A 26612-nucleotide genomic window follows, 5' to 3' on the forward strand; every position below is an offset into this window, starting at 1 on the left:
AATGTTTGTTTTAAAGCGAGGCCTTCAGGGAAACTACAATTCCCAGCAACCAATGCGGGCGGATAAGGGGGAGGGAGCAGACCAGCCCAGGTCTGGATGTTGCCAGGTAACCAGTTGTTTCCCCCGCCTCCCCTCCCCCTCCGGCCGGCCCGCGGGAGGAGTAGAGATGACTGACAGGTCAATCGGCCAACAGGCATGTACGCGCTGACGTCGGGCAGGCCGAGCTGGCCCAATGGGCTGTGGCGAAGGGGGCGGGTGCAGCCGGATGGAAGGTTCCGGATGAATCTGGTCAGGGAACTGAGAGGGGAGGAGGGAAAAGGGAGCTGCGCCACTCAGCGTCTGCCGAGCCCAAAACAGCGAATACCTTCCAGATAGAGCCCTCAGCCGGACCCAAATCACCCTTCCAAACTTTATATATCTATTTCAAAAGAAAATAGATCGATGTAGTTTATTTTTAATTATTGAAGTAATAAGTTCCTTCCCCTCCCCTTTTGGGATTTTTTTTCCTCCAGGGGGTCGCCGGCCTGTAATTGGTGTTGAAGAATTTTTAAAGGAATAAATTACCCAATTTATTATTTTGTTTTCTCTTTGGGCTCGAGCCACGTTGTTGACATGCCGCAGCCGAAGTCCCGTAAGGTTGCGATATTGGGATACCGATCAGTGGGTGAGTAAAAGGCTCCTTTGGCACAGCCTCCTCCAAGCCCTGTGCGGCTTCTTTCTGGCTCATTTATCGCTGGCAAACATTGATCCCTGCTTCTTCCCACCAAGATCTGGCGACTCCTGGTTGGCCTGGGCACCCGTGCAGACGACAGGGCGCCGAGGACAGGCAGCTCTGGAGGAAGGGGAACAGCACTGCTTGTGGGCAAAACTTGACCAGTAATTTTTATCCCTCACCAATGTCTGCATTCCCCGTATCGTTGCTGGACGCAGAAGACCTGGCATCTTTTTGAAACATCTATTTCCACAAACTCATCGCTTGTGGTGTAAGCTAACCTTCGTGCATCTGTGTAAGGGAGCTGAATGATTCCCCACATTCTTGCAGCTGTTTTTTCAACAAAAAAAAAACATATCTTGTCTTTCCCTTAAACTCATCGTTTCACAGTGTTACTGCTTGTCCTGGAGGATCTTGCAACCATTTTTAATGTGTGTGTTGAGATTAAATCTCTGGAATAACTAACCTCGTGTAATGGCTGACTTCCCTTCCTCCTCTACTTTGGTTAACCACCGTGTGGTGGTGGTGTGTTACCGGTTGTAGTAAATAACGTTGCCTCCAGTTTGCCGGCGACAACTTTAAAGGTATTTTCTCTCTCTCCTCTCTAGAGGAGAGGCTTTATTGGACTAGCTCGTCTCCTGCAACGACAGACTCTTCTTTCCTTTTTGAGGGGAGGGAGGAGGGGGGGGACAGGGGACATCTCTCTTGCATGGCGTGTCAGTGAATGATGCACGTTAAAAGTGTTTGTCTGGTTTGTTCCATCAGCTTGAATTCACAAAGGAATTCACTGGGAAACCTAATCTCGCGTAATGACTGTCCTTAGCTTCCCCTCCCCCCTGTCGCCAGCTTTGTTTTAGCGTTTCCCTGCCAGCTGGTACAGAGATACGAGCATTATTAGAAAGAGCTCGTGTTTCCCGGAATTTGTGCATGTTTGTGGAATGTCTTTCAACAAAATATTTAATTCCATAAATGGGCATTTTTTTTTGGTGTGTGGGGGGGGGGGGGGTTTAAAGTAGTTTTTCCAACAATCGATTTCATTTATTTTGGTATGTGGGCTCAGATTTGAAAACAGATGATTCTAGGCAATGTTTTGGTTTAACTTCAGAAGTGTGGGTGAAAAGTGGTGCATTTTACTTTCTGGAAATGGCTGTTACTTTAAATGGGCTTTTTACCCTGCACCTGGCCTCGATGTAGCAATCTCTCACTCCACCGTTTCATTTTGTAATTTTTTTCATTATATTGTTTGGAATCTATTTTAATTAAACAATGAGGGTAATTTTATCATGGCAGCAATGGCTATTCAGTATCGGGGGAAACCAAATGTATGTGATATCTCTGCACAATTTCAAATTGAGGATTGTTGGTAGATCGAGATTTACCATGAAACGGCCAACAGAAAAAAAACTGCCTTGAAATGAAATTAAAATCGCTTATTGTCACGAGTAGGCTTCAATGAAGTTACTGTGAAAAGCCCCTAGTCACCACATTCCGGCGCCTGTCCGGGGAGGCGTTGAAAAGCGAGGAAGGTTTTGATGCTATTATAGGCTGGTTATACTGGCAGTTCTATCATTTTCAATTTTTCAGGTTACGCAGGTGAGGGCTTAAGTGGGTCGGTGCAGACTCGATGGGCCAAATGGCCTCCTGCACTGTATGTTCTGTGTTACAAGGCAAATGTTTTTGATGCTGCGATTGTCTTGTGTAGTGTTTCATTTTGATATATTTAGAGCATCCAGAGTTTGGGGTGAATTCTGGATGTGGGGGAAAAAGGATTGACTTCTTAAAAGGCTGTAATTTTTGGTGTTTTTGTGAAGCGGTGGTGTTTGGAATTATGAGTCGCTTCTGACTAAACAACAAGGTTATATTTCCCTATGATCTCTGACTTTGAGCTGTAGGCATTTTTTCTGTTGCAGAAAAGAATTCCTGCGCCTCTGAAACTGGTTTATTCAGTGAGGGCTTGGTCACCTTTGCCACTGCTACTATAGCAGTGCAGATTTTCCCGATGGAAGATGGGCAACGTCAGCTTTTCTTGTGTCATGCCAAGCTCAGAGCTGACAACTTACCAACTGTCTGTGCAGAGTCTGCACGTTCTCTCTGGGTTTCCTCTGGGTGCTCCGGTTTCTTCCCACAGTCCAAAAACGTGCAGGTCAGGTGGATTGGCCATGATAAATTGCCTCTGGTGATCAAAAAGGTCAGGAGGGGTTATTGGGTTACGGGGATAGGGTGGAAGTCAGGGCTTAAGTGGGTCGGTGCAGACTCGATGGGCTGAATGGCCTCCTTCTGCACTGTATGTTCTATGTTCTAACTGTAATAAGTGATTTTTGCATTTTTGAAAGATATTTCGTTGAGTTGAATGCATAACAACTTGAGCTACAGAAGTGTATAGGAAGGAGCATTGGTAAATGTGTGAATGTATGTATAGTCAAGGCCATTGATGTGACATTGATAAACTGCCTGTTCACTGCTTACAATGTCACCTCAACCCTGAGTTGAATTATGCCCTTGAAATGTACTCCCAACTTGTTGGTCTTTGTCTGTTGGTTGTGTTTTTAAAAAGAAAATGACCTGCTTTTGTATGTGTGTGACAGATAGAGAGGACGAACTGTTGACAATTGACCCATGATTGGTTTCGAGGTGGTATTAGATTTCGTGTTTTGAACTGTATTGATGCTGGGATTTATAATGTCAGTAAATTGCAGTATCTATATTACTTTGGTTCACCTAAGATGCAATTAATATCAGTTCACTTCCCGTACCAGCCTCCCCAGACAGGCGCCGGAATGTGGCGACTAGGGGCTTTTCACAGTAACTTCATTGAAGCCTACTCGTGACAATAAGCGATTTTCATTTTTCATTTTCACTGATTGCAGAATCTTTTATCGGCTGTAATTAGCTGTTTTCAGAATATTTCTTACCTAACTCTTCCTTTTTTAATCTCAAATTATCTGGATTTTGCGCTCTTTAGCGCATTATTCTCTGGTAGAAAATTGAATTCAGTGCTGCTTTTGGTTTCCCAGAAATTCTCACTTCCTTTTTCTGTTCAATATTCTGAGGATTAAGGAGACGGAACATAACGTCCAAAATAGGAGTAGGCCAGGTAGCTCATTGAACAATTCAATAAGATTGTGGCTGATCTAACTTCGCCCTTAACTCCACTTTGCAGTGTAACCAGTAACCCTCGATTTCCTCATCAGTGTAAAACGTGTCTAACTCAGCCTTGAATATGATGTTCAATGACCCATTCTCCCCTGTCCTTGGGGTAGAGAATTCCAAAGATTAACAACCCTCAAGAGAATAAATTCCTCCTCATCTCTGTCTTAAATGGGGACCCCTTTATTTTGAAAGTATACCCCCAATTCTAGATTTCCCCAAGAGGAGAAACATACTTGCAGCATTCACCCTGACACCTCTTGTTTCAAAAATAACTCGCTTTCTTCTGAACTCCAATGAGTTTAGGCCCAACCTGTTCAACCTTTCTGCTTCATCCCAAATCAACCTTGTGAACCTTCTCCATTGCAAATGTGTTTATTAAATAAGTAGATCAGAACAGTCTGTGGTATTCTCTGTGTGATCTCACTAATTGCTAGTACAATTTAGCAAGACTTCCTTACTTTTATATTCCATTTCCCTTGCAATAATGGCTGACTTGCAATTATCTTCCCAGCTACATGATGTGCCCCCATATGCTAACTTCATGTCTAAGGAAACCAAGATCCCTTTACCACATTTCTTACCTTCTTTGTATCTTATTTGGTTACGATACACTCAGTTCCTTCTTGCGTCATTGGTGTATATTGTAAATAGTAGAGGTCTTAACACTGATCTCTGACTACCAGTTATACTTTGCCAACCTGAAAATGACCCATTTACCCTGAATCTCTCTCTTGTTTTAGCCAATCCTCTATCCATGCGAACATATTACACCCATCCCACCCATGAGCCCTGTAGTGTAATGCCTTTTTTCTCTTGTACTTGTTACTGAATACCCCTAACATGTACGTCAAATTGAGATCTTGAACATTTTCAATGTTCTTTCTTTTTTGGACCGGTGCTTGAAGAGTCAAAAATAATCCGAATATCATTTTTCAAAATCAAAACTGGAATTATGAGCCTCCAGTTATATGGTAAACTGATCCACTGAGGTGCTTTTCTGATGATTGTGGGTATTAGGATTCAGCTTATCTGCGGCATTCTTGTAATGCAGTTGATTTTTATACTCTGGCTGTTTCTAATGTTATCAAGGAAGTTCTTTTCCCATTAAAAACAATATTTAGAGTATGATTTGTAATTAATAGCTGACTAATCTTTGCAGGGAGTGCAGCAAGCTAAATTATTTAAGTACTTCTTTAGCTCTTGTTACTTAAATGTAAAATCTAGTACTTAGATTTGTTAAATCAAATGCAAGTAATGTTATTAAATTCAGCCTGCAAAATTTGTATTAATCTTAAGGGCAACTTGCGGCATTATTTTGGTCAGTGAAGAGCATTCACACTGTTGGAAACTATAACTGTTCGGTTAAGCATTTTTATTCACAAAGTGGTACTGTTATGCTGTTGCAAAATTATTTGGAAATGATTCTCTGATTATTCTGCAAGGTTAGAGACCCATCAACAGTGGGATTGACATTTAAGAGATCTCTTGTGGGGTGACTTGGCAGGCCCAGCAGCTGAGCAATAGGATTTGCAATTAGGCTGATTTGAATCCCAGTATCGATTAACATGTGCAGTCTAATTTCTCCATTATAGCAAGACTCAGCTGTATGGGAGGGAGGCAAAACTAGTTGATGAGGGAGCTATTCCCACAGTAAATGTATTTTGGCAGTTGGGTGTTCTAATGGCACCTGGAGATTGGTTCCATCATCTCATCAGCCAGGAGAATGAATGTGTGAAAGCAAAAACTGCAGAGGCTGAAAATCTGAAATTAATTCAAAACATTCTGGAAATACTTCGCAGGTCAGACAGCACCTTTGGAGAGAGAAAACCCCCCCCCACCCCCAATAAAAATCTACTTATAAAATTGTAGAATTACATTATATAACAGTTCAAATTTGAAATAGTGTAATATAGATAGGTTTCTTCCAATACAGTACATGAGGTGCTGCACTCTGCTTTTCCAATTATATTTACCGTGTAAAATTCTATTTCATGTCAAACATTCTATTAACCATAAAGCCTGGGGGGTTTACATGGGTCATCACCTTTTGATGTACTATGGCCTTGGATAGTGGTATTTCCTCCCACTGCCTTTGCAGCTTCTGTCTCAGGTTAGTGCGTCGTTTAACATGTTGTCCTTGGAATGTGCTGGTCTGCAACACATTGAGAGCTCTTTGAACTGGAAGACCAGGTTTTGGGCAGAACATAGAAAATAGGAGCAGGAGGAGGCCATTTGGCCCTTAGAGCCTGCGCTGCCATTCATTATGATAATGGCTGATCATCCAACTCGGTAACCTGTTCTTGCTTTCCCCCCCCATATCCTGTGATCCCTTTAACCTCGAACGATATTGAACTCCTTGAAAATGTAGTGTTTTGGCCTCAACTGCTTTGTGTGATTGGGAAATCCACAGGCTTGCCACTCCAAAGTGAAGAAACTTCTCATCCCAGTCCTTGATGATCTATCCCGTATCCTCAGACAGTGGTTCTGGATTCCACCACCATCTAACTAACTCACTCAATCTCTCCTCATATAAGTCTCTCCTGCCATCCCAGGATCAGTCTGGAAAACCTTTGCTGCACTCCCTTTATAGCCAGAGCATCCTTCCTCAGATAAGGAGATCCAAACTGCACACAGTATTCCAGGTGTGGTCGCATCAAGACCTTGTATAACTGCAGCAAGACATCCCTGCACCTGTGGTTGAATTCTCTTGCTATGAAGGCAACATACTGTTTGCCTTCTGCCTGTTTTTTTACATAGAATTTACAGTGCAGAAGGAGGCCATTCGGCCCATCGAGTCTGCACCGGCTCTTGGAAAGAGCACCCTATCCCCTATCCAAGGTCATCACCTCCACCCTATCCCCATAACCCAGTAACCCCACCCAACACTAAGGGCAATTTTGGACACTAAGGGCAATTTATCATGGCCAATCCACCTAACCCGCACATCTTTGGACTGTGGGAGGAAACCGGAGCACCCGGAGAAAACCCACGCACACACGGGGAGGATGTGCAGACTCCGCACAGACAGTGACCCAAGCCGGAATCAAACCTGGGACTCTGGAGCTGTGAAGTGATTGTGCTATCCACAAGGCTACCGTGCTGCCCTGTTGCACCTGCATGCACCTTAAGTGACAGGTGTGCAAGACCACCCAGGTCTCATTGCACATCCCCCCCCCCCCCCCCACCCCGCAATCTAATTTATGGCTATTCTGATAATCTGCTTTCCCATTATTGCTACCAAAGCGGATAACTTCACATCCACATTATATTGCATCTGCCATACATTTTCCCACTCACTCAGCTTTTCAAAATCACACTGAAGCAACTCTACCCTCCACAGCCCATCCTCCTCGCAGCTCTGCCTCCCACCCAGTTTTATGTCATCTGCAAATTTAGAGATATTATATTTAGTTCCCTCAGCTAAATCATTAATATATATTGTGAGTAGCTCGGGTCCTAGCATTGATCCCTGCGGCACCCCACTAGTAACGCTGTCATTTGTAAACAGACTTGTTTATTCATACACTTTGTTTCTTGTCTGCCAACCAGTTTTACATCCATCTCAATGCACTACCCCAATCCCATGTGCTTTAATTTTATATGCTAATCTCTTATGTGGGACCTTATAGAAAGCCTTCTGAAAGTCCAAATAAAGCACATCCCCACTGGTTCCCTATCATCAACTCCACACGTTACATCCTCAAACAATCCAGTAGATTTATCAAGCATGATTTCCCTTTTGTAAATCCATGCTGACTCTGTCTGATCCTGCCACTGTTTTCCAAGTGTCTGCTATTAAAGCTTATCAAAGTGTGTATCCCTGAAAACAGCCTGTAGGACACTGGGTCCTGAGTTACAGAACTGCTCAGACGGAACCTCAACAAAAGCCACTGCATCTCTTTCCAGACTTGCTTTCAAACTGTCAGAGATCTCCCTGCCATGTTCAGTACAGGTCTGATCAGCTTTAACTCTAGAGCATATATGACTTGATTGGCAATGACCTCAGACAGGAAAATTATTTTGTAGTTCATGTTAAGCAGTGAAATGAGCTGACGATTTCTGATATCCTTCCCTTTCTGCTTGTAGACCAGGATGATGATGCCTTTCTTCATGAGTTTTAAACTGCTGCCGGCCAGAAGTATACTCTTGTACACTTCAAGTAGGTCTGGGCTGATCTAGTCCCACGCAGTTGAATACAACTCAGTTGGTGAGTTGTTGCTTCTGGGAGTTTAATTCATCTTGAAAGAGACCTGATGGTCTTTGTCAGCTTGTCCAGAGTTAGAAGTTTGTCCAGACTTCCTGGCATATTCTTGATAGAGAACTGGGAGACCTATGGAGTGAGAAATGCCTAATGTTTCAACTCTGTGACCTGTTCATCAGAATTAGAGGATGTTAAAGATTTAACAGCTTTTCAGTAAATACAGAGCAAAGGAAATGGGGGAAGGGAGGAAAGAATAAAAGGGAAGGATCAAGGTAGGAGAGATAAAATGACAAAAAGTATGATCATGAAACAAGTAGAGAGGTCCTGTCCAATTGGTAAACTGCCTATCCTAGCTTTGACAAAGATTCACGCAGGCTCGAAACGTTAGCTCCCTTTTCTCTCCACAGATGATGTCAGACCTGCTGAGATTGTCCAGTGTGTTCTGTTTTTGTTGCCTATTTGAGTCTCTGGCTGTCTTTTACTTTCAAGGAAACCTTTCATCTTCACAGTCCTCTTGCCTTGCTTGCCAGCAGCTGGAAAATGGAAGCAACACTGCTCTGTGATTTGGTGCCAAAAGCAGGTACCTGGAGGGCGTTTGATGTCAAGTGTGTGTGCAAGGCTGAGTGGAATTCATTGCCACAGAGGGCGGTGGAGGCCGGGACATTGAGTGTCTTTAAGACAGAAATTGATAAATTCTTGATTTCTCGAGGAATTAAGGGCTATGGGGAGAGAGCGGGTAAATGGAGTTGAAATCAACCATGATTGAATGGTGGAGTGGACTCGATGGGCCGAATGGCCTTACTTCCGCTTATCTCTTATGCGGGACCTTATAGAAAGCCTTCTGAAAGTCCAAATAAAGCACATCCCCACTGGTTCCCTATCATCAACTCCACACGTTACATCCTCAAACAATCCAGTAGATTTATCAAGCATGATTTCCCCTTTGTAAATCCATGCTGACTCTGTCTGATCCTGCCACTGTTTTCCAAGTGTCTGCTATTAAAGCTTACCAAAGTGTGTATCCCTGAAAACAGCCTGTAGGACACTGGGTCCTGAGTTACAGAACTGCTCAGACGGAACCTCAACAAAAGCCACTGCATCTCTTTCCAGACTTGCTTTCAAACTGTCAGAGATCTCCCTGCCATGTTCAGTACAGGTCTGATCAGCTTTAACTCTAGAGCATATATGACTTGATTGGCAATGACCTCAGACAGGAAAATTATTTTGTAGTTCATATTAAGCAGTGAAATGAGCTGACGATTTCTGATATCCTTCCCTTTCTGCTTGTAGACCAGGATGATGATGCCTTTCTTCATGAGTTTTAAACTGCTGCCGGCCAGAAGTATACTCTTGTACACTTCAAGTAGGTCTGGGCTGATCTAGTCCCACGCAGTTGAATACAACTCAGTTGGTGAGTTGTTGCTTCTGGGAGTTTAATTCATCTTGAAAGAGACCTGATGGTCTTTGTCAGCTTGTCCAGAGTTAGAAGTTTGTCCAGACTTCCTGGCATATTCTTGATAGAGAACTGGGAGACCTATGGAGTGAGAAAGGCCAGGCGGAATCTGTGGGGCTGGAGCATCTCTACCCGATGATCTGAACAAGTTCTATGCCTGCTTTGAACAGACAGCCAATACATCAGTGCCACCCGCCCCAACAGCCCTGGACACACTCATGCGCACTGTTACAGCATCACAGGTAAGATCTGCCTTCTTGAAAGTGAACCCGTGGAAAGCAACGGGCCTCGACGGAGTCCCTGGGCGAGCACTCCGATCCTGCACAGACTAGCTGGCATGAGTATTCGCAGACATCTTCAACACCTCACTTCTTTGCTCTGACGTTCCCACCTCCTTCAAGAAGACCACCATAATACCAGTACCAAAGAAGAACAAGGTAGCGTCCCTCAACGACTACTAATTGGTCGCCCTGATATCTGTTATCATGAAATGTTTTGAGTGGCTAGTCATGAGCAGATCAATGTCAACCTCCCAGACGGTCTTGATCCATTGCAGCTCGCCTATCGCCGCAGCCGATCCACAGCAGATGCTGTCTTCCTGGTCCTACAATCAACATTCGCACACCTCGACAACAAGGACACTAAGGGGCAGCACGGTAGCATAGTGGTTAGCACAATTACATCACGGCTCCAGGGTCCCAGTTCGATTCCCGGCTTGGGTCACTGTTTGTGCGGAGTCTGCACGTTCTCCCTGTGTCTGCGTGGGTTTCCTCTGGGTGCTCCGGTTCCCTCCCACAGTCCAAAGTTGTGCAGGTTCGGTGGATTGGCCATGCTAAATTTCCCTTGGTATTCAAAAAAAAGCTTAAGTGGGGTTACTGGGTTACGGGGATAGGGTGGAGACTGGGTTTGAGTAGGGTGCACTTTCCTAGGGCCGGTGCAGACTCGATGGGCCAAATGGCCTCCTTCTGCACTGTAGATTTTATGATACGTCAGACTGCTGTTCGTAGACTACAGCTTCGTAGACTACGAATGGTGTGAGATGGCCGATAGCTTTCTATTCCTCGCGGTCACGATCATCAACAGTATGTCCTGGTCCACTCATGTTGCAACAGTCAAGAAAGCCCAACAATGTCTCTACTTCCTACGGAAGCTCAAGAAATTCGGCATGTCTGCGTCAACTCTCAAACACCTACAGATGTGCCATCAAGGGCATCCTATCCGACTGCACCACAGCTTGTTATGGCAACTGCTCGGCCCAAGATCTCAAACTGCAGAGTGTGGTGAACTCAGCCCAACACATCACAAAAGCTTGCCACCCTCCCATTGATTTTGGCTGCACTTCCCACTGCCTCAGGAAAGCAGGACAGCATTATCAGAGACCCCTCACACCCAGGCTTTGTCCTCTTCCAGACCCGCCCATCAGGCAGAAGATACAGAAGTCTGCAGACAATCACATCCAGACATAGGAACCGCTTCTTCCCCACAGATACTAGACTCCTCAATGACTCTCCCTTGGACTGATCTGTTCCCTGTAAGAACACTATTCACGACTATGCTGCTCTTGCTCGTGTATTTGCTTTGTTTGGCCCTTGTTCCTCACTGTAACAAACAGTTTGTCGATGTACTTGGTCGATTATTCTTTTTATCTACTGTGTATGTTCCCTTGGATGCAGAAAAATGCTTTTCACTGTACTTCGGTACATGTGACAATTATTCAATCAATCAATCCCGGCTTGGGTCACTATCTGCGTGGAGTCTACACATTCTCCCTGTGTCTGCGTGAGTTTCCTTTGGGTCCTCCCACAGTCCAAAGATGCACAGGTTAGGTGGAATGGCCATGCCAAAGTGCCCTTCGTTTCCAAAAAAAAGGTTAGGTGGGGTTCCTGGGTGGTGGGGATAGGGTGGAGGTGTGGGCTTAAGTGGGGTGCTCTTTCTAAGGGCCGGTGCAGACTCAATGGGCCAAATGCCCTCCTACACTGTAAATTCTATGGTGCCCTACTCAAAATTTTCCCCAACTCAACACTGCTCCCCATTTCTTGCCGTGTCTTCTGAGCCCGGCTTTCCCAGAAATGTGGAATGTTCCTCAGAGTTCTGTTGCAAGGGAGTAGAGTCGGGAGGAATTATACCGGCTGCCTTCGGCAAGTTTAAAGGTCCACTTTGAATGTTAGTGAATGGGTAGGGTAGGATGAAATAAGTGGGTAATTTGGGTAATGTAGGATGTGAGGTGGCAGGTTTGTCTGAGAGGGTAGTTGGTTGGGGGGGTGGTAGATAGTTGCTCAGGGCAGGGGTAGACTGGTGGCAGTGGAGATTTAGATGGGAGGGTGGGTTTGGTTGGTGGGAGTAGTTGGATGATCGGGGAAGAGGGTGTGATAGGAAATATGGTCAGGTGTAGGTGGTCTCAGGGATGTTTGAGGTGGAGAACACTTAAGTGATTGGTATGGGGGGTAAACAATGAGTGAATGGGGAGGGGGGTGTAGTTCCCATGTGGGTCTGGGTCTTTTAAAATAGTTACTCTGAAGTCAAAAGTACTTTTGTCCTTCTAATCATTAACTGAGGGTAAAACTGGTAGAACCATCTGAATTTAAATTTAAATTGCTTTGCTGGATGGTTCCCAGCTCAGCGTGATTGTCAAGGGGAAGTTAGCATATCTGGGCAACTGCCAAGAAAACCCTTATGTGGAACTGCAAAGAGGGGTTTGTTCCCCAACGCATCTTTGGGTGTTTCCTAAATGTGACGCCTGGCAGCCAGGAAGTTATGGCCTGATGTTTTAACCTATCTAACATTTCCTGGGTAACTGTTCAGGTATGTATATCAGAGCTGCCCCAAGTCTCTGTCTCCAGGGTGGCACAGTGGTCGGTATTGCTGCCTCACAGCCCCAGGGTCCCAGGTTCGATTTCGACTGGGTCACTATGTAGTTTGCACGTTCTCCCTGTATCTGTTTGGGTTTCCTCTGGATGCTCTGCTTTCCTCCCACAGTCCAAAGATGTGCAGGTTAGGAGGATTGGCCATGATAAATTGTCCCTCGGTGCAGTTCCAGGGATAGGGTGGGGGATTGGGCCTAGGCAAGGTGCTCTTTCAGAGGGCCGGGTCAGACTCACTGGGCCGAATGGCTGCCTTCTGCAGGAATTCTATAATTCTAACTCGAAGTTTGAGACATTTACGAGGGTCCCGGGTAGCAAGGGAATTGTCCAGCGGAAGTCGACTTGGCAATTCCTATGTGGTCGTCATGTCAAGACTTTGCAGGCTCCTCACATGCATCTCCGACTATCCAGACTGGAAGATTTGGGCCATTGTATTATTTATGTACTCCTATAAGGATTTCATTTCTTGTAACGCTTTTTCTATCATGCCTCCTTTTGGGCTTAAGGCAAACTATATCTTGTAGCTATTTCCAAGTGTGTCCTTTAAACATGGTACCACCTATCATGGGTTTATCATCTGATGACTCTGTACTGCTATCTATTCTACTCGGACCTTGTGCTGAAGATCATCCTTTCCTGAGTTGGCTTTTTCATTGCCCCACAACTGGCCACCAGTGCCTCTTAGAAATATTGTTTTTGAGGGTGGAGGTCGAATTTCCTGAAGGACTTTGCTTACGACTGAACTGGGATAGCCTTTATTATTTAAATAGTTAACAGCACATTTTACATGATGGTAGTGGCACTTGTTCAAGCTTCAAATAAGAGCTTTATAAAAAAATTCAGGAATAAGAGGGGAATTAATTGAAGCTTGCAGGCTACATTCTCCTGCTTTACACCAAAATGCGCATGATTTTTTTTTTCCTGTCTTGATCATCCAGGCCTCCAGTTCAATTTCGTTTTCTCCTGCTGCCTCTTGTTGCACTCTTTTATGAACATAAGAACTAGGAGCAAGAGTAGGCCTTCTGGCCCCTCAAGCCTGCTCCACCATTCAATAAGATCAGGCTGATCTTTTGTGGACTCCGCTCCACTTAGTATGTGACTCGCATCCCTCACTCAATCCACACCCCCCCCCCCCCCCCCCCCCCCCCCAACCTAAAATAATCGTCAGTCAACTGTGACACAGGAATATGCTTACCAAGAACTTGCAGCTGTAACTGGAAAGCTGGCTACAAATGTAGATCTTGTTCTTTTCTCAGTGGCACTTCTGAATGCTCTTCACATGTCCCCCACCTATCACCTGAGTGACCTCTTCCAACACTTTCATATTTCCATTGTTCCACTTTCAGAAACATAATTGAAACATATCCAATATTCACTGGCATAATGCACGGCCTTCATATGGTGTGACACACTAAGAGTCTTAACCAAATCTATCAGTTCAGATGGTAGATAGATGCAAAGAAACCTATTTTATACAGAAGCCCGAATCTCTCTAACCTCCTAAGTGGCTTTACAAATCATCAGCTCTGGGCAGCAGGGTGGAGCAGTGGTTAGCACTGCTGCCTCACGGCGCCGAGGTCCCAGGTTCGATCCCGGCTCTGGGTCACTGTGTGGAGTTTGCACATTCCCCCCGTGTTTGTGTGGGTTTTGCCCCCACAACTCTAAAGATGTGCAGGGTAGGTGGATTGATGAGAGTTCCTAAACTTCAGTCCGGATGCAAATATCAATCGAACACCAGATGACTTCAATGATTCTTTTATTCACCACGGGGCTGCACCCAGAGTAACTCTTAAAGTTACAGCAAGTGAAAAAGCAATTTCTTTTATTTACAGTTAATTATACACTGGTACAAAACCCCTCAAACCCCTCCTCCATACATTTACCCCTTTGTCTCACCAATCACACAGTTAATACATTAGTCATATACTGCAGCATTTTTATCTTTAGAAGGAGTAACCCATTCCCCAGCTGCATCTTGTTATTGCAGACAGCGAGGGACAGTTTAGCTCAGTTGGCTGGACAGTTGGTTTGTGATGCAGAGCGAGGCCAACAGCGCAGGTTCAATTCCCCTACAGGCTGAGGTTATTGCAGACAGCCGCAGCCAGGATTGCGATAGCGACCGCACCAAGCCAAGTGCAAACATAGAAGCGATTCATCTCAGAAGTCATGTACACGTTTTACACAAAACCTTGACATTCCATTTCCCATCAAGCTCTGATTCTATCTTGAGCCAAACTCTCAGATTGGCTACGCTAAAATTGCCACTTCATTGGAAAGAAATTAATTGGGTACTCTAAATGTATTTTTTTTTAAACAAATCATCAGTCCAACACCCTTTTTGATATTTATTGATTTTGTACTGTTTGTCGTGAAAAAAAATATGAAAGCAGACCCAGAGTTATTTTTTAGGAATATTAGGATATTCTGCAGAATAGACTAAGGGAATTGGCCGAGATCAGATTGAGGTTGGGGAGTGCCACAACAAGCAAGGACCTGGTCAAATGAAAACCAAGTGCTGGAAAAACTCAATGGGTCTGGATGCACCTGTGGAGAGAGAAAGTGAGTTAATGTTTTGAGTCCAATATAACTCTTCAGAACTCGGTGTAGTGCAGAAACACTTGGTTAACTTTGTTGTGTAGTTTCCGTTATGAATAGAGAAGAATTTACAATGGGAAAAGCTGATGCCATTGTGATAAGACTGAAAATTCTATAGACAAGGAATGAGTGCAAGATTTTTAATGCAGTACATTACAGATACTATATCATCTCCATGGCATTGTTCATGGCAGATCAAGATGTGCTTTTTTCATAACATTTCCACGGTCTAAAACATTGTTTTGCTACTCTAAAGCTGTGTCCCATTAAGACAATAACTTGCAATACCTAATCACTGGATGAGGTCAGAGATGTGTTCTCACAATCCCAGCAGTATCCATTGTAAAAAAAACTGATTTGTAAAGCCATTTAGGAGGTTACAGAGACTCGGGCTTCTGTATAAAATAAGTTCCTTAGTTTCTTTGCATTCATCTATTGTCTGAAGTGACAGATTTAGGTTAATACTCAGTGTGTCACACCATTTGTAGGTTGTGCATTATATGAGTGAATATTGGATATGCTTTAATTATGTTTTACATAGTTAGAACGATAGGATTATCATACCATTTATCTCGTCTGAAGTGTAGGTATGTCGCTCTGATGCTAACAAGCCGAGTGAAAAGGTAAACATTTAATGAGTTCACTCAAACTTTTAATTGTTCAGCTTTCCTTGTGAGGCTCTTAGTACCTGGAAAGTTACTCCGAAAGTTGAAAAAACAAACCTGGGTGTTACATACGGACATGATAAGAAGTGTGTAGGTTTTATATTACTGAAATTTCCTGATCAAACAGTAATACATTTCTGAATAGCCAGACGCCTTTATTTACTAATACTTTGGGTGGGATTTTCAGGCCCCTTCACTGGCAGCATCTTTTGGTCTTGCTGAAGTCGATGGAGATTTAAATAGATCGCCGCTTCAGCCGCAGGAAAACCTGCCGCACCGAGGCTGGACAGTCTCTGCATTTGCGTTTTTAATGGGATACAAATTCACTACAAGAATAATGCATTCTGCATTGTGCTTATAACCCTTTTGCCCTTGAGCAGTTTTCTCAACTGACATCATGAGCACTGTCATATAAATCTGAATATGACCGTGCATATTTGATGTAGCATTTCCTCTGAATGCATATTAAGTTTAAATAAGAAAATGGCTAAAACATTATTTACATGCAGTATATGTGAATTAACCAAAGTGAAGTATTGCCAGAAATCTGGGAGTAAGTTGGCTGAAAATTCTCTTGTTGTGGGATTGGCATGCACTTGGGGACGGATAAAAAGCATCAGTTTTCGGACATTCTTTGTGTGGGTGAAAAATATGTTGAATACATCTAGTATTTGAGGTTTGTGGGCATATTTTAGATTTGATTTTCTTTTTAACCTCTGTCCCCCCAGACAACTCAACTATTCTCACTTTGTTGATAGGACTTCCATGGTGCTGGTTACCCCACCCAGTAGCTCGTGCATGATGGTGAGCATCAGTAGGTTATTTGATAGCAAGGGGCATTGTCGATATATCCAATACCCAGACCAGCTGTTGACACAAAAAGCAGTAACCGCAGTTACCCCTGGAGTTTGATCAGCGAACACCAAAATCCTCCATGCCAAATTTGAGGGCCAAGTTCAGGTGTTTTTCAAACTTTTTTCCCTCGGGGCCCACTTTTACCGACCTTCGGACCCAAGCCGGCCAACGTTCGCGATCCATGCTGGCTGACCTTGGTGACCCATGCTGGCCGATCTTTGCGACACACCATGTTTGCTTACCTTTAATGCGGCAGGTAAGTCTGCTTGGTCCTCAAGATCTTTCTTGCTTTGTCATTCAATGTTGCATTCCTGCTAAGGCCTTCAGCTGATGATTTAAGTTCTTGCTGCATGCTTTGAAAAAAATCAAGAGGTTTGTCCTCAAACTCACCATTCTTAGTCTTCAAATGCCTTTGAAGATTTGAGGGTTTTAAACTTTCGGTTCCCAGCACAACACACATGGGCTTTGCATCCTGATTTACATTTGCACAATTAAAGCCATACCTCAAGAAATCATCTTCATACTGCTTTGTTCCCGATTTCAGTTTCTTCTGAATTGTTTGTTCACCAGAGGCCCTGGAGCTCTGGATACAGCTCACACCAGCATTGCTTTGTCCTGCCGTGAACTTCCCTGAGAAGAGCACACCAGCAGATTTCACTGAGATCCTGGTTTGTTTGTGTCTCTGGCCCTCTTTTCCTTATTACAAAATAATCCATCTTCAGTTCTTCACATAGTCCTGTTGCTTGCTTGCTGGCAGCTACAAAATGGAGGAATATCTCCTCCATGATTTTGTGCTCAAAGCATGGACGTCAGGACACGTGGCACCCGTATACGTGCTGGGTGTGTGACCACCTCTCTGCTGCTGCTTCTGGAGGAAAGACTCCATTGTTCATAAGGCTGGTTGCGGCCGGCATTCTTTTTTTTTGACTGTGAAACTTTAAATCCAATACCTGCTTTTCCAAGTTTATGACTTTTTACTGCTGAAATTTTTTATTTTTTAAAAAATGTTTTTGATTGAGTTTTCATATTTTATATCCAACAAATTACAAATTATTAGAAAAAAAACACGCAAAAATGAACATGTATATTTACAGGTAAGCATCTTCATAATAACAACTGTGGCCGCCCCCTTTAACCGGCATACATATTTTACATTCCCCAATATGGCCGAGGCACATGTTTATAGGCATTTATTTACAATTTGGTTTTGGGCCTTAGCTTGCCATCAAACCCCCATAACGAACCCGTAGCCCCCCACCCGACTATTCTTCCTCTTGTTCGTTGGCCACAAACAGGTCCCGGAACAATTGCATGAATGGCTCCCACGTTCTGTGGAAGCCGTCGTCTGACCCTCGGATGGCGAATTTGATTTTCTCCATTTGGAGAGATTCCGGGAGGTCGGACAGCCAGTCTGCAGCTCTGGGCGGTGCTGCTGACCGCCAGCCAAACAGGATTCTACGGCGGGCGATCGGGGAGGCAAAGGCAAGGACGTCCGCCCTCCTCCCCAGGAATAGATCTGGCTGGTCTGAAACCCCGAAGACTGCCACTATCGGGCATGGCTCCACCCTCACCCCCACCACTTTGGACATAGCCTCGAAGAAGGCTGTCCAGTACTCCACAAGTCTGGGGCAAGACCAGAACATGTGGGCGTGGTTGGCTGGGCCTCTTTGGCACCGTTCACATCTGTCCTCCACCTCCGGGAAGAACCTACTCATACGGTTTCTTGTTAAGTGGGCTCTATGTACCATTTTTAGTTGCGTCAGGCTGAGCCTTGTGCACGTGGAGGTGGAGTTGACCCTATGCAGTGCTTCACTCCAGAGTCCCCACCCTATCTCAATCCCCAGGTCATCCTACCATTTCTTTCTTGTTGCGTCCAGTACGGTGTCGTCCCTTTCTACCAGTCGGTCATACATGTCGCTACAGTTCCCTTTCTCTAGGATACTTGCGTCCAGTAGGTCTTCCAGTAGTGTCTGTCGTGGCGGTTGTGGATACGTCCTTGTCTCCTTTCGTAAGAAGTTTTTGATCTGCAGGTACCGTAGCTCGTTCCCCCTGGCTAGCCGAAATTTCTCTGTCAGTTCGTCCAGTGTTGCAATCCTGTCGTCCGTGTATAGGTCCTGACTGTCAGTATCCCCCCGTCCTGCCTCCACCTTTTGAAGGTGGCGTCAGTCAGTGCTGGTGGTAACCTATGGTTGTTGCAGATGGGAGCCTTGTCCGACATTTTGGTCAGGCCAAATTGCTGCTGCAGTTGGTTCCAGGATTGGAGGGTGGCTGTCACCACTGGGTTGCTGGAGTGTTTTTTGGGTGGGGGTGGGAGTGCTGCTGTGGCGAGGGCCCGGACGGAGGTCCTGATGCAGGAGGTCTCCTCCGCACGCAGCCACTCGGCTTCTGGCTCCTGGATCCATCCCCTTACTCGCTCGGCTGTTGCCGCCCAGTGGTAGAATTGTAGGTTCGGGAGGGCTAGCCCCCCCCTGGATTTTGTTTTTTGTATGACCTTCTTTGGGATCCTAGCATTCTCTCCCCCCCCATACGAACGCCATGATTAGTTTGTCCAGAGCTTTGAAAAAGGCCTTGGGGATGTCGATCGGAATGGATCTAAACAGGAAGAAGAACCTGGGCAGTAGGTTCATTTTGATCGTCTCGACTCTCCCCGCGAGGGAGAGTGGGAGTGTGTTCTGCTGAAAATGAAAGCAATTTCAGTTGAATATGTGCATCCTCGCATTTACAGAAAAGTTTGTTTTAAATATATTCCCATTTCTTTAGAAATTTAAATAAGAATAGGAAAAAGTACACTCTTTTTACTTTACAATTTTAGACTAGTTCAAGGAACTTGTCAAACACATACAATGTCACAATGTTTCTTACTGGTTCCACAGCATTGCACTATCCAAACATCCAAGTCACCTCCTGCTCCATTATCACCAAAAGCACTCACTTCCTAGTTTCCAGAGAGTAGTAACACAAAGTGACAACAATGTAGGTGTCATGTGTCAGCCCTATTGACTGGCCTTGTTTGATTGGTAATCCTGGCCAACAAACCTGGCCTGGCTTCCCTCTCCCTGCACCCACCCAGTCACAGACCACTTCCTGACCAGTGTTTCACATGGTGGGAGTGCAAGCGGATGTTGTGCTGGCTGGTGAACAGCTTTACCACAGAGCCGCAGGTCGCATACTGCTGATCGGTGGCAGGTAAGAGCCAAGCTGTGCACAAAGGGCGAGCATGAGGGCGGAGCTCCGAACTGCGACCACTGTTAGTATTGCGCCTCCACGTGGACAACCATCAGCCCCAGTCCCCACCATCCCCTCAAACGTCACAACCAATCACTGACCACGGCCGGCATTCTGAAAAGCCAATTGCGGCTGTTGGAGACTTCTTCCTGCGATCGGGAACGCCTGAACCGATCGCTACGCGACCCTCCCGATACCTGCCTGCGGGTTGTGACCCTGAGTTTGAAAAACCCTGAGTTATAGTGTCCAGCCTGCCATTTTAGCTAAGATCAGTAACTGGGATACAGAGTCGGCATCAAAACGATGTTGGTCCTTGTCTGAGTAGGCGTAGGTGCTCATTAAGGCAAGAATAACCTTGTAAGTGTTTCAAGCTGGTTACTATTGTACTTTTTACTAAAATTGCTGTGATGTATTTCTAGACTCATTATTTTAGTGGCTATCAAATTTCAATAGCATGGAAAATATTTTAGTGAACTGTTGTCAGAATTGTATATCGATTTTATCTTATCAGCTATTAATTCTATTTGCTTTTAAAGTGAATTGTTCACATTTCACTTAACATATTCATCAGTTAATTGATACCATATTTTTAAAAATAAATTTAAGAGTACCCAATTATGCTTTTTTCCAATTAAGGGGCAATTTAGCCTGGCCAGTCCACCTACCCTGCACATCTTTTTGGGTTGTGGGGGTGAGACCCATGCAGACACTGGGAGAATGTGCAAACTCCACACAGGTAGTGACCCGGGGCCAGGATCGAACCCGGGTCCTTGGCACCGTGAGGCAGCAGTGCTAACCACTGTGCATCCCCAGTTAATTGATAATACCAAGAGAGCCACCTCCTTTCTCCACTCTGCACTCTTTTGCTTTTGAATTTTTTTTCCAGCCATGGAGAATCATCTATTGGATGGAAAAATCAGTGGTGTGAATTATTGTTGTATCACTCTAATGTGACCTAATTAAACATGGACTGTATAGTATATGGTCGTAATTAAATTTAGTTTAACAGTAATTTTATTTGAAGTAGAAACCACCCTGAACATTAAACTCTCCTACACTTGTGCAGTGACGTTTGTTGAATCATTATTTTAAGTGTCTGTAACTGTTGAATGCAAATAATGAATGCCAGCTCCATATTTTAATAATTTTGTACCTGTTTTTGTGTTTGCTTTAATATCACTAAATTGTGATTTGCCATCCTCCAAGCGTTGTGAAATCTTAGCTTTGAAAATCCTTAATCAAATTTGATTTATTGGTAATTTGATTAGTTGGTTATTTACAGAAACTACAGACTGAAGTATTTTAGTTTTGTAATCTATGCAAGCCTTCCTTGAATGTTTTCATCGTGACAGTTTCATCCAACCGGAAATTCACACTATACGTGGTATGTCCAAGGCATAATAGATGTGAGCCTATTTTAGGAGAAAATGTGACTTTTCTTCTGTCTCATTGAATCTTACAACACATTAGGGGCTTATCACACTTGAGTCTGCTCTCAGAAAGAACTATCCCGCTCTTTGCCCATTGCTTTAAAACAAAATTCAGGAGCAGTAGACCCAGTTGACATTTGCCCATCCATAATTGCCCGTGAGAAAGTGGTTGTCCGCTGCTGCCTTTTAATATAAGAGAGTGACTTAACCATTTCAGAAGGTGGTTGAGGGTCAACTACATTGTTGTGGATTTGTTGCATGTAGGCCAGATCAGTTAAGGATGGCAAATTTCCTCCTTTGAAGGACATAGTGAACCAGATATGATTTTCTAATGCTCTGGTAATTTCATGGTTACTGTTACTAAGACTACCTCTTTTAATTCCAGGTTGATTCATTATTTGAATTTAGATTTTCATAGCTGCATTGGTGGGATTTGAACTCATGCCTCCACATCATTATTCCAGGGCTCTAGTTCACTCATTCCATTATGCTACAATTGCCTGAAACTTAGCCTTTTTCAAGTATATATCCAGTATAAATGTGATTTTTTTTTTAAGGTTTGGCTTTATGAATTGTGCCAATGCAAATCGGGATGTAAAGCCCATGTGTGTTATATGCAGGGAAGTACTGGCAAATTTAAAGTTTAAAACCCTCAACTTCAGAGGCATTTGTAGACTAAGCATGGCGTGTTCCAGGATAAACCTTTTGATTTTTAAAAAAAAGGATGCAGCAAGAACTTAAATTGTCAGCTGAAGTCCTCAGCAGGAATGTGACATTGAATGACAAAGTACTATTAGCCTCTTACGTGGTAGCTTACCGTGTAGCTAAGGAGATAATGCCCCACACTGTAGCGGAGAATAATTCTCCCTGCAGCAATAGACATAGTTTGTACCTTGATTAATAAGGGCATCAGGGGTTATGGGGAAAAGGCAGGAGAATGGGGATGAGAAAAATATCAGCCATGATTGAATGGCGGAGCAGACTCGATGGGCCAAGTGGCCTAATTCTACTCCTATGTCTTATGGTCTATGGTCTTATGGTCCTAGATGAGAGGTTAGCTGAAAAAGTGAAATGCCTCCCAGTTAGTGATAGCAGAGTGGCTAGCTGAATTTGTGATATTGCTGAGAATTTAGAAGCCCAGTTTATTTCTCGTTTAAAATCAGTACTGGAGTTCTCAATACAACTGGATCAATGTACAGACATTTCAGATTGTGTAACCTTGCTAGTTTACATTAGGAATTTTTGGCACAATGAATTTGTTGAGCATTTCCTATGCTGTCTGACATTACCAACCAACACGACTGGCACAGAGATTTATGAAGCATGAATAGTTCGATGGTTGGAAAGTGCGGGCTCGACTGGGTTCACTGCAGAGGAATCACAAGCGATGGAGCAGCCAACATGACCAAGGAAAACAGCGGTGTTATAATGAGGATTAATGAGGCAGCTGGTCAGGAATTTGTTTGGAATCATTGTTTTATTCAACATGAAGCATTGGCATCAAAAGGAATTCCATCCAAAATGAAGTGGCGTTGAAAGGAATTATGAATTTCATTGGACGCAGCGCTCTCAATGCCAGGCTTTTTGAGAATTTCCGATATGTGGGCCGAGCGCACAGATTTATTGTTCCATGCAGAAGTACGTTGGCTGTCAAGAGGCCGGGTGCTAGTCAGAGTTTAGGCACTGAGGTATCAACTCCACGCTTTTCTCCTTGAGAAACTGCCCTCTGGCTGATTCGTTTGCTGATGAAACTTGGATGGTAACTATGTCTTACCTTGCAAGACATCTTTTCAATTCTAAATGAACTGAACCTCAAATTGCAAGGGAAGGATGATGATTGCTGTTGCCGCTGTGAAGAAATCGATGCTTTCCAAAAGTCGTTGAATGTTTGGCGAGTGCAAAGCCAAAACTACTACATGTTCCCTACACTGCTATGACACATCAAAGAAAACAGTGTTAGTAAGGGAAGTGTCAATAGACTGGCAAGTGTTATTCAGTCGTATCTGGGTGCGCTGATCAACAGTTTTTTGACGTTACTTTCCAGAGAAGTTTCAGATTTTGAGAGACGACTTGGGTGAAAAACCCCTTTTGTGTTTGAGACCCCAGAGTCAATTATTAACTTGCAGCTGACTCCAAATGAAGAAACAACTTCTGCGCCTCATCTGTGACAGCATATCAGTCAATGAGGCTATCAGCATTCTGGAGTAGTGTCTCTGAGGAGTATCCGGTGCTGAGTAAAATGAGCATTCTGTTGCATTTGTCCATCACAGCGACCTGCATGTGCGAGGTTGGAATGTCCATCCAGAGAAAGATGAAGACAGGAGTAAGGATCAGGCTGAACTCTGCATCAGATATGTGCATAGCCCCCTCCTCTGAACTTGATTGGAGTGAGATTGTGCAGGCTCACCAGTCGCATTGAAGGTAAGAGAAAACGGTGGGTCGCGAAGATCAGCCGGCATGGGTCCTGGGCAAAAAAGTTCGAAAAACACTTGTCTGAGATACACCACAGCAACTAGCCATGGCCCCTTTGACAGCCCCTTCTAAACACATGATCTCTACCACCAAAAAGAATAAGGACAGCAGATGCATGTGGGGAGGGCACAGTAGAGATGTGATAATGTCCCTGGGCTGTCTGGAGGCACTAGTCAAAATCCCACCATGGTGGAGCTTAAATTTAATATATTTTAAAAAGAAAATCTGAAATTGAAAGCTCATGTCAGTAATGATGACCATGAAACTAATCTGGATTGTCGTTTAAAAACCCATCGAGTTCACTAATGTCGTTTGGAAAAGAAATCGGCCGTCCTTAGCTGTGACTGCAGACCGATAGCAATATGGTTGACTTAGCTGGCTCTGATGTGGCCCAGCAAACCACTTAGTTAAAGGACAATAATGAATGAACAGCAAATGTCAGCCTTTCCAGGGATGGCACATCCTATGAAATAATATTGAAATAACTCTTGCAGGTTTCTCTGCATTCCTCATACAATCCTGATTTGGCACTACATCGCCACTCCTTCACTGGATCAAAACATTGGGACTCCTTCCCTAACGGAGCTTTAGATGCTTTAGCTCCTTTTTACGGGCAGCATGGCAGCACAAATGGCTAGCACTGTGGCTTCACTGCACCAGGGTCCCAGGTTCGATTCCGCGCTGGGTCACTGTCTGTGCAGAGTCTGCAAGTTCTCCCCGTGTCTGTGTGGGTTTCTTCCGGGTGCTCCAGTTTCCTCCCACAGTCCAAAGACATGCAGGTTAGGTGGATTGGCCATGCTAAATTACCTTTAGTGTTCAAAAAAGGTTAGATGGGGTCATTGGGTTGCAGGGATAGGGTGGAAGTGAGGGCTTAAATGGGTGGGTGCAGACACGATGGGCCAAATGGCCTTCTGCACTGTATGTTCTATGTTCCCAAACCACGTGGAGTTGAAAAAGGCAGCTCACCATCAACTTCTCAATGGAAGGAAAAATGTTTGTATGCAGCATGACTTGAGGATTTAGAATGCACTTCTGAAAAATTTGGATTCAATTGTAACCAAGGAAATTGGATATGTATATATTTCACTTCAACATCATTAGCCACAGACTTCCTCTTCTGTGCCCTGTCTGCTTCTGTGACCTTTCCTGCCGCGCTTTTGCTCTAACCTTCAGTTGCGCTTGCCTCTCCGACCCTGTCGCCCCTGGTTCCTGATCTTACCGTAGTCCTCAGCGGCTCCTGGCTCTGCTGCTGGCTTCATTCCTGGCTCCTTTGTGAGTTCAGAACTAAAGTGCTGGCAATCTAAATGTACTGTACTGAGATGAGTACTGTAATTTAAAAAAACAATTTAATTGCATTAATATATAATGATTTATTTCAGCTAGAAATGTACAGTGTTGCATATGTATGGTACAATATTTCAACATTTCTGGACATAAAATGCCTGAAGGAACTTGCTTCTTTAAAATTTTTTCCTATTAAAGGGCAATTTAGTGTGGCCAATCCACCTATCCTGCACATCTTTGGGTTATGGGGGTGGGGGTGAGACACACGCAGACAAACACCACACAGACAGTGATCCTGCACCGGGATTGAACCTGGGTCCTCAACACCGTGAGGCAGCAGTGCTAGCCACTGCGCCGCTGTGTGACCCTGGAAACCTCTAAGTGATCCCCTTCAAAAAAAAATTTTAAGGATCCATTTCTTTTTGCCAATTAAGGGCCAATTTAGCGTGGCATGTTTGGGTTTGTGGGGTGAGACCCATGCAGACACTGGGAGAATGTGCAAACTCCACACGAACAGTGACCCGGGGCCGGGATCGAAACCAGGTCCTCGGCACTGTGAGGCAGCAGTGCTAACCACTGCATCAAGGGGTGCTCAAAATTGAGGGGTCTGGACAGAGTCATGCCATGTGAGCTCTTTCTAAAGGCAGGTCTTTAGTTTATTGTCCGTTGATGCTTTATCCTGAACTGTTTTCTTGTCAGCTTTGTCAGTAGTTGTTGCCATTGTCTTGCCACTCTTTCAATCCAAACAATTTATACTTTCGACCACTATATTATCATGTTTGGGTAGATTGGTAGATTGATAATTGCACTATGTTGGAAATACGAAGTAGGTCAGTTTGAATCTGTAAAGTGAAAAGTTAGACTCTTGCATGCACTTCATCAACCACCGTGAAGTTTTAAGGCTTGCTCTGATTGAAGGATGCAAATAGGAGTAAGCCATTAGGTACCTGTGTTTTCCCATTCATTTAGATCATGACTGACATGTACCTAAATTCTTCTTTATCTGCTTGATGTTCTTATCCAACTAGTATCTTGTCAATCTCGATTTAGAAAGTTTAAATTGACCTAGTTTCTACCTACTCTTGGAGCCAAAGTTCTAGATTTCCACAATTCTTTGTAAGCAAAGGTGTTTCCTGATTTCAATCCTAAATGGCCTAACTTTATATTAAGGTTGCACGTCTTTGTCCTGGATTCTTTAATCTGAGGAACGTTTCGCTTTGTCTGCTCTATCGAATTCCTTTATCATTTTAAACACCTCAATTAAGTCACCCCCGTACCAGCCTCCCCGGACAGGCGCCGGAATGTGGCGACTAGGGGCTTTTCACAGTAACTTCATTGAAGCCTACTCGTGACAATAAGCGATTTTCATTTTTCATTTTCACTGATTGCAGAATCTTTTATCGGCTGTAATTAGCTGTTTTCAGAATATTTCTTACCTAACTCTTCCTTTTTTAATCTCAAATTATCTGGATTTTGCGCTCTTTAGCGCATTATTCTCTGGTAGAAAATTGAATTCAGTGCTGCTTTTGGTTTCCCAGAAATTCTCACTTCCTTTTTCTGTTCAATATTCTGAGGATTAAGGAGACGGAACATAACGTCCAAAATAGGAGTAGGCCAGGTAGCTCATTGAACAATTCAATAAGATTGTGGCTGATCTAACTTCGCCCTTAACTCCACTTTGCAGTGTTCCTCCCCCCCCCCTAGGGGGA

General features: G+C 44.1%; 1 protein-coding gene across 1 annotated transcript in view; it reads left to right on the forward strand.

The window, feature by feature from the left end:
* Positions 1 to 274: 274 nt before the first annotated feature.
* Positions 275 to 26612, forward strand: part of rheb (Ras homolog, mTORC1 binding) — a 128568-nt gene continuing 102230 nt past the window's right edge. Inside the window, exon 1 of the mRNA XM_038798445.1 lies at positions 275 to 664. Within this exon, the coding sequence (XP_038654373.1) occupies positions 613 to 664 (52 nt within the window). The 5' untranslated portion in view covers positions 275 to 612. The remainder of the gene's footprint in view (positions 665 to 26612) is intronic.

Source organism: Scyliorhinus canicula, chromosome 5, assembly GCF_902713615.1.
Source record: "Scyliorhinus canicula chromosome 5, sScyCan1.1, whole genome shotgun sequence".
Lineage (NCBI taxonomy): Eukaryota > Metazoa > Chordata > Chondrichthyes > Carcharhiniformes > Scyliorhinidae > Scyliorhinus > Scyliorhinus canicula.